This window comes from Vigna umbellata, chromosome 1 (genome assembly GCF_029865625.1).
Source record: "Vigna umbellata cultivar VRB3 chromosome 1, Vumbellata_1.0, whole genome shotgun sequence".
NCBI classification, from domain to species: domain Eukaryota; kingdom Viridiplantae; phylum Streptophyta; class Magnoliopsida; order Fabales; family Fabaceae; genus Vigna; species Vigna umbellata.
This window is the reverse complement of record NC_142165.1, coordinates 10,322,165-10,331,705: the sequence shown is the minus strand read 5'-3', so window position 1 is coordinate 10,331,705 and position 9,541 is coordinate 10,322,165. Positions and strand designations below refer to the sequence as shown.

At 28.1% G+C, this 9,541-nt stretch overlaps 1 protein-coding gene across 1 annotated transcript; it reads left to right on the top strand.

Annotated features, from left to right (window-relative positions):
* Window positions 1-4,280: 4,280 nt before the first annotated feature.
* On the top strand, window positions 4,281-5,969 carry LOC124845908 (1-aminocyclopropane-1-carboxylate oxidase-like). The gene is made up of 4 exons (XM_047323102.2): window positions 4,281-4,461; window positions 4,598-4,824; window positions 4,954-5,287; window positions 5,530-5,969. Exons 1-4 carry the CDS (start codon window positions 4,357-4,359, stop codon window positions 5,809-5,811), a joined length of 948 nt encoding a protein of 315 aa, XP_047179058.1. The 5' UTR covers window positions 4,281-4,356; the 3' UTR covers window positions 5,812-5,969.
* The last annotated feature ends 3,572 nt before the right edge of the window (window positions 5,970-9,541 follow it).

The following is a 9,541-nucleotide window of genomic DNA, read 5'->3' as shown; positions in this document are numbered from 1 at the left end:
TACGTTTCCGAATAAATTAACGTAGAGCCTCACTAAAAGCAACTTCAACTATTCAATCAAACAAGTTAGAGTGTAGATTTATCGTTCAAACCCGTGTATTAATTTAGACTTATAGAATTATATATTAATAAGAAGAAAAAACCCACAACTTCTACGCAAATTTCAAGTAACATTTGTTCTAAACCTCACCCATGTCAGAAGGAGAAGCAAACTGCAACTTTACATTTAAAGATGTTCAATAATTTTAAAATTTTGATAATTTCTTTTTCATTCATTTGATGGCTTAATGTTATTATTATTATGATGTAAACTTTGATCATTCAAAATAGAGAAAAAGCTATAAGAATGGAATGAACATGACTCAATAAACAAAGTTAAGGGAGTTTCGTTGAGGTGATTCAGGATTTTTTTAGGGTTGTTTTGGTGTGATAATTATTTGGTATTGATCTTCAATTTTAATGAATGAAAAAAATCTAAAGTTTCAAATTGACAAGAAAACTACTTTCTTTTTCTTAAATTCATGGCCGCAAAATGATTTTTCAAGTTGTCATTGATAGCGTCGCGCATGATCTAGCTATGTTAGAGTTTTCTTATGCACAAAAGTTATATATTAGTTTTAAACTGAATGCTATCTCTTTTTCATATTTTAAGATATTTAAGGTTAAGAACATAAATTGATAAATGCTTAAATGGAAATTAAATATTATTAGAATATTTAGATTAAGTTAAAAAGACTCAATTGTCTTCCTTTATCTTGATATTCATGCATGTATGGTGAGATAAATGAAGAGTTTGTTAAACCTAGCTTCACCTTGTTGGGATAAATTTAAATTTTAAGAGTTTATTAATAATTTTTTTAATTTTATTTTATTGTTTTGGGTATAGTAATATTTAGTTTGATTTTGATAGAGATAAAATAAAAATAGATAGTTTTGATTTTTCATTTTTAGGTGCAAGATTACTTCACTTTGTTGATATAAGATAGTGATAGATTAAGTATATTTTATTTTGAGTTCGTTGATATTTTACTTTTAGTTTTTATTATTTGTACTTGTCCCAATGTTGTACTTATTTAGAAGTTGTCAAGGTTCGATGAAAATGAACACAGTGAATTAAAGAGTCAAATTATTTATGTGTGTCACATTTAGTTTTTTACACAATAATATCAGAGTCGATGGTTGGTGATACGAAGTGGTACTTGTGATTGAGAATGCTTCCGCTGGAGGGAAGTGTACCAATGTGAAAGAAACTCACTCTCGAGGGAACGATTGTTGATAATTCAAGTGTAAGTCCAAGTCCTGATTGGATAAAAATGAGAAAGTAAAGCACTATATAAAGGTGAAAGACCCATTAACCCATTTTCTTAAGATTTTGTATAGAGAATGGTATTAATCTCTTATGTGGTTGGGCCTAGATCTCATTGGTATTTGTATCTCTCTACTCGATCTCCTCCTCCACATACTTAACTCATCTACCATGAGATTAATTAAAAACTTGGTTTATATATAATTATATATTCCGATGCCAAAGTAACTCATCTACCACGAGATTATTTAAAAACTTGGTTTAAATATATTTATATATTTCGATGCTAAAGTCATATCACAACTTGGACAAATAACAATAAATGTTTTTAGTTAATCGTCTGAGTTGTAATTAATCACGTTATCATACATTACACTTAATAACATTTTTAATATTCTAATTTTTGTACATACTATCTTAAATAGGGTTTTAGAGATGCTTTACATCACTCTTCAAGATTTTTTATTACTTTTTAGGAAATAAAATCTTAAATAGCTTTTTAAGACGTTAGTTTCTCATTAATTATATATATTTTTAATTCTAGTATTGTGTTTCAAAATATTGAATGTTGAATATTATGGTAATGCAAATATTAGTTGTATTTAAAATACTTAATATAAGTATGATGGTATGTTATTTTTATTTTAAACCTATTTTAAATATTATTATACACAAATAAGATTAAATGAATAATATTATATAAACCTATTCATGGGATTGTGGGCAACTGTCCACAAATTTTAAAATTGTCTTTTTTTTAATAAATCCATTCTTAAATTTTGTTTTGACGAAAAAGGGACGACGGAAATAGAATACAAGATATATAATATTTGGAGTGATAGAAGTAAAAAGAATAAAAATATATTTCTAATTATTTCAATGAAAGGAAAAGAGATAATTAAGAAATAAATAAATTATATGAATATATATATATATATATATATATATATATATATATATATATATATATATATATATATATATATATATATATATATATAATAAAGATGACTTTAAATAGTAGTTTCTTTAACATAATTTCATTAGTTATATTCTTTGAAAACTAAATAAAAAATAGGAGATAACTTCCTCTTATTCCACTCCAATTAACAAAAAAAATCACACAAATTACTTGTTTCTTCTTAATTTACTTCCAAAACAAACCATATAAATATAATAACTATATTTTTTATTTCTTTTCATCTTTTTTTACCAAAACAGAATAGTTTTATAAAATCTGTTTCTTTAGCAAAAGCATAGTGTCTCTTTTTAAATCTTGATCATTTCAAACATATTATTTGTTTGCCTCAACTTCTTAATCATATCTCTCTTTTAATTTATCATCTTCTATATTTTGCTTCTAGAATCAATTTTAATAACTTTTAATTATCGATAGATAAACATAATATTATTAAAGTAGTAAAATGACATATATTAATGAAAATGTTTGTTTCTATGCAACATTTAGTGTTAGAAGATCAAGTAATATATATATATATATATATATATATATATATATATATATATATATATATATATATATATATATATATATAAACGAATTAGACAGTTAAAAATAGTAAGGGGAAGGGGAGTTAAAATCAAAATTTAATGACTAGGGGATCAAGAATATTATTAAGTCCTATATATTATTTAATTTACTGAAATAGTTTATTTTTTAGGTTTATTAAAAATCAATATGCTTTTAAGCCTTTAATTTAGATATATTATTTCTTTTAATCCAACCATTAATTTTTTTTTATTTAATTTTCGTAGTGCTACTTTTAGTCAATAAAGTCGGATGATATTAACAATGCTATTTTTATGTGGTCATTATTTGAATAAAAAAAATTTAAGAAAAAAACAATAAATTATTATAATGATTAATTTAAATACTAATATTAAAAATTATTAGTATATAAAATAGTTTCTATTATAAATAAAAAAATATAATTAATTTATAAATTTTATCTCTAATATATGTTTACAATCAAATGAATTAGTGTCTAAATTAATTAAATGTTAATAAACAAGTTTCCACATAATCAAATTATCAACCAACAACACTCTGCATGCATTACAAGTTTGAATTAACTTAACAAAAATCATATCTAAATAATTCTCAATTCACGACCGATCACTAAAATGCTAGTAGTCACGGTTGGGTTCGTATAAGAATGAAAGTAAAACAGAAGAATCTTGTTCTACTTCAATCTCCTTATCACCTCGTCAACTTTTACTTCTTTATGAAGCTATAGGAGGAAATAAATAAAGCTGCTTTAATATTCTTGTACAAAATGAAACAAGATTTTAAACAAATTGCTAATTAATAAACTGGATAGGAATGACACGGCACTCTCAGGACCACACAACCTTTTTTTACACATGCACTATGGATAATGAATTTGCTTGATTGAGTAAAATGGACGCAATAAAAACATTTCATTTTTGTGAGCTTCCTTTAATTTAGAAATTTCTAATCTAGATTAAATATTAATCGAATTCACATCTTACTAACTTTTTTGGCTCAAGAAACTCCTTCCATGAGGCTAATAATTAAGTGGAGAATACAAATTCTTCTTCCAAACTTATTTCAAAACGTGGACGCCATTATTTTGGAACTCCTATACTCCTTCCAAGAAAGCACCTTCATATGACTCAGAAATAAAGGTCAAGTAAAACTTCAGAATTGATTGGAGGGTGTTGTAGTCTCTCTTGTTCTGGTCAAATTGTCAAGAGAACAAATCAGCCACCAAGTGGGTCCAAACTACACCTAAGTGGCAAGACAATTCAACAACGGAACCAAAAGAAACGTTTGCTATGTGATCTGCACTGTGCTAAAGGCTAAAGCGTACATAAGAAAGCAAATTCCAACATAATTTTTATATTATTTAGCGACATTCTTTTTTCTTTTTTCTTTTTTGTGGTCGGCCTTATATCTTAAAGGTCTATAAATACCACCCTCGCAAACTCATATTTGCATAGACTAATAGAGAAGAGGCAGATAGAAAGAGAGAAAGAGAGAAAGAGAACGAGTTTTGAGTTTAAAAAATGACTAACTTCCCCGTGATCAACTTTGAGAAGCTCAATGGTGAGGAGAGAAAAGACACCATGGAGAAAATAAAAGATGCTTGTGAAAACTGGGGATTCTTTGAGGTACCTCAAAACCCATGCTTCTCTCACCTAATTCATTTCTACATTGCCCTCCTAATATATGTCCTGGCTAGTTAGTTCTTGCGGTTTTCTTGGTAGTTAATGTCCTTTCTAACTATTTGCTTGCAAAATTATGTAGTTGGTGAACCATGGCATACCCGATGACATATTGGACACTGTGGAGAGGTTGACTAAAGAGCACTACAGGAAATGTATGGAAGAAAGGTTCAAGGAGTCAATGGCAAGCAAAGGTCTAGAGGCTGTCCAAACTGAGGTCAAGGATATGGACTGGGAGAGCACCTTCCACTTGCGTCACCTCCCTGAATCAAACATCTCGGAGGTCCCTGATCTCATTGATGAATACAGGTCACACTGCAACAAACATATATAACATTACACATTGCATGCTGAGAATGCAGAATTTCAGGATTGAAACTGCTGTTGTATATACATATCTCTTTCACAATATGAATCTAACATAAAGTGATGGTGCAGGACGGTGATGAAGGATTTTGCTTTGAGGTTAGAAAAGCTAGCAGAGCAGCTGCTGGACTTGTTGTGTGAGAATCTTGGTCTAGAGAAAGGGTACCTCAAAAAGGCCTTCTATGGATCAAGAGGACCAACTTTTGGCACCAAGGTTGCCAACTACCCTCCATGCCCCAAGCCAGAGCTGGTGAAGGGTCTTCGTCCCCACACCGATGCCGGTGGGATTGTCCTTCTCTTTCAAGATGACAAGGTCAGTGGTTTACAGCTGCTCAAAGATGACCAGTGGGTTGACGTGCCCCCTATGCGCCACTCCATCGTTGTTAACATCGGTGATCAGCTGGAGGTAACTGTCAACTTAATTTGAATACAATGATAATGTAAATGCTTTTTGCACTTTCATCTTATCATAGATTACCATGTAGTTGAGAACATCATTGATTTCTGTAATAACTACTTTAAAAAGTTTTAATTGGTAACTTTAATATATATACATATACACACATACATATATATATATATACTAAGTAGACATTTCTACAAACAAGTTAGATGCAACGATATTACTAATCCTTGGTTAAAAAACAGGTGATCACTAATGGTAAGTACAAGAGTGTGGAGCACCGTGTGATAGCACAAACTGATGGGACCAGAATGTCCATAGCCTCATTCTACAACCCTGGCAGTGATGCTGTCATCTACCCTGCACCAGAATTGTTGGAGAAAGAGACAGCGGATAAAGTCCAGCTCTACCCAAAATTTGTGTTTGAGGATTACATGAAGCTCTATGCTAAGCTCAAGTTCCAGGCCAAGGAGCCAAGATTTGAAGCCTTTAAAACATCAAATTTTGGTCCAATTGCAACTGCATAAATATATATTTTTACTCTTTGGGAGAACCGATGAAAGTAGCTTATGCACTTGTTTACCAGAAGAATATTACGATAGCCATAATAAAATGTCATCATAGTGCATGTGTGGATTTGAGTTAGAACAACGTTAAAAAACTAATGTAATACAGTGTTCCTTTATTATTGTGTACTGTAATTGGTATTTGTGTGATGGAATTCCTAATAGAATTTTCTCAATTTTACTTCAAACATAAGTTATGTTACTATGGTTGAAGTGATTGTGACACGAAAAATTGGTCAACAAAAATATCAAACTTCATAATAAAAACATAACTACTTGGTTAGCAAAAATATTTATTGGCTATTGGCTCTACTATGCATTATTTTCTTGCCTTTTTTGGCTTCATGTGCCTCCAATATGCTAGTTGGGTTTTGGACCACAGTGACAGTGTCCTAGTGATGTTGAATGCACAAGAATGTTAATGGCACCATGATGCTGAAGGAAGACTATGTAGGTCAAACACACTTATTTGAAACAACGTGTAGGCCAAAGGATGTGGATGCAACCAAACGAAGATATTCAATATAACTAGTAGATTTAAAAAATGATAAAACATAATAAAAAAAATTTAAAAAAAAAACACTTAGGTGGTTGTCATGTTACTTTCTAATTAAAACCTTTTGTTTTGTTTACAATAAATATGGTAATGACTCCATAAAAGACATGCATCAAGTTCCCAGTGTTCAATGTTTGTCCAAATGATTATAATTATTTTAGTTTTAAGAAGTTATTTTTTATCAAAAACTGTTTAAATCATCCATAATTCTAAAGTTTATTGAAAATTAATTTTAAATGGTGAAAACACCCACCAACTTATATGTGTTAAGGGGTGAAAATTAATTCATGCATTTATCCAACACATAAAGTAAATTTCCCAAATTCATCCATTAAACGAAAAATAGATTGAATTGAATCCAATATTGTTTTCAAAATGTAGTATGTACTCTTATCAGTATTTAATTTATCAAAATTAATTTAGCCTATTTTTATATTTAGAACTTTCTTAATTTTTTTAAATGTTCAAAAACATATTCTAATATTGTTTAATATTTTTACTGTTTAGTAATTCAAATACGATCCTTCTTGATCTTTATAAAGCTTTCACATTTTTCTCTCTTTTGCTGAGGCAGAAGAGAAAAATTGAGAAAAAAATTTCATTTTTTCCATATAGTATTCAACTATATTTCTTACATTGTATTTTTTATTTATGTATTTACTCCCATAAACTTTTCCTTAATTAGTTTCGTGTATCAACAATTTCCATCTCTTTTTTTTCTTTTTTTTTTTCATTTTCCCAATCGTCCCAATTTTTTGTTTTGAACAAATTTTCCATTTGTGAGCAAACTTTTAACACGTTCAATACTGATAATTAAAATTAGAGTGACAATAAATTTTTAATGCATCAAAGTAAATTAATAAATTATTCTTTGTATAATTTATTATAATCCAAATTAAAATTTATTCAATCTACTTATTTTAACATTTGCACACATGTATTCTTTTATCCATTATCTATAATTTTCTTCTTCTCATCATTATCATTATCAACTTCTTTCTCTTCTCTCATCATTTTGTCTCGACAACCCTTAAATTGTATTTTATTTATACACAATTCAAAAAAACATCATAATCATGTTATTTAATAATTAAGCTGTTATTTTTATTTATACAAATTAAACATATTAAAAAAATTCATAATATTTCACCCTGAGATTGACTACCTTATTATATCATTTGTTCTCATCACGATGAAATTTACATGGAAAATAAAAATAGGATTGAATTAATATCTTAATGAATTTTCATGACAAGCAATTGAGAATTTTCTATTTATAAAAATAATAATAAACTCGAGAAAATAATGACAATGAAAATGTTAAAAAGAGAGTAGAAGTAGAACATAAGACTGAATATATTGATGAATACAGACGTAACACAACATCACATCAACAAAAAAAAATCATTACAAAACTAAGGATGAATGAGTCCCAATAATTGACTCAACACAATTTGTTTTAACGCACAAAAGAAGCTTGAAATCCACGTAAGTATTCAACTTGGGACAGTGGAGAACCACCTTTTATAGTATACACTCGAAAAGCAGAAACCAAGTGAAACCTCTTATTTGCACAAATCAAAAGTTACCAAAAATATGTCTCAGCCAAAACAGACATAGATACTCAAACACGTAACAATAGCATGCATACATTTTTATACTTCTAAGATCTAACTATGTGAATATTTAAGTTCTTCTTTGAATAGATTTGGGGAAAATAATTGAGAAAATTTGAGTAGATTTGAAAATAAATTTTTTTGTTATTTATTTGAGTGAATTTGAAGGTAACTGAGAATGAATTTGAAAGTATAGTTTGTGAGAATTAGTGTAGGATTTGATTGACGTGAGAATGAATTTGAAAGTATAGTTTGTGAGAATTAGTGTAGGATTTGATTGACGTGATAGATTAAAAAATTTACTTCCAAATTCACTTTCATTTACCTTCAAATTCACTCAAATAAACAACAAAAATATTTATCTTCAAATTTTATCAAATCTTCTCAATTACTCTCCCAAATCCATTCAAGTCAACAAGGTGAAGGAAGTATTTTCATGGTTTCTAAGTTTTGCTTCATTGCTTTGTGCTGAGTATCTTTCTGTAGTGTGAAACCACTCTTTCCGCCATTTAAAAGACACAACCCAACAAAAATTAAAATAACTTTTGATAATGATGCATGTAAGGACAAACTCCTTAACATCTTTTCATATATTTTATTATTTTTTCTTCAAAAGGTTGATAGAATTTTTCCATAAATACATTACTTCTACAAATAACCTTATACTTTTTTTAAATCTTTTTAGTAATAGTGTATTTTATTATTTTGTCGGTCTTCCTTTTATCAATTATCTTTATATTGCATTATTCACTTTGTCTTTTATTTTTTAGTTTAACGCATATGCTCACATTGTAAAAAAGTTACAATCAACCCATGAAATCCATCTTTTACATAACCTTTTAAATAATTATTTCAAGACGAATAGTTCAGTATATAATTTGAACTCAGACACATATTATCTATCATTCTTTGACTTATAAACATATCACAATTTTTACTAACCATGATATATTTACTAGTATTGGATATACTGAAACAAATTCCTTAATATAAATAATGCTAATGTTCTGAGTTTAAAGTTGTGGTATTATTTACTTTGATGTTCGGATTGTTATAATTTTATTTTTAAAAAAACAATTCAAATAATTAAGAAAATGAAGTGTACATAAATTATTCTTAACTTCAACTCTTAAATAATGTAAGATTGTTAATCCAAAAAATTATGTAAAAAAGTTAAGAAATATATAATTTCTTATTTTATTTTTATTGAAAATGTATACTCTATGCATAGAATTATTCACAAATTGAATTAAACCAACTTTGAAGGAAAAATTAATTCCTTGGTCAATTCATTCGGCTTGTTGGTTAATCTTATCACCCGGCAGGTTTGATGATCTTGTGATCAAATCCAACCCTATCCATTTATTTTTATTTTTTTTAGGTTGGATTTGATTGGATTTAAGTTGTTGAAAAAGAATTTTCAAATATTAAAATACATGATGAAATAAACAAACTAACGCAACATCAAATATCACATCTCATATAAAACTCATACTAGTTCAAAGTGTATATATATTCA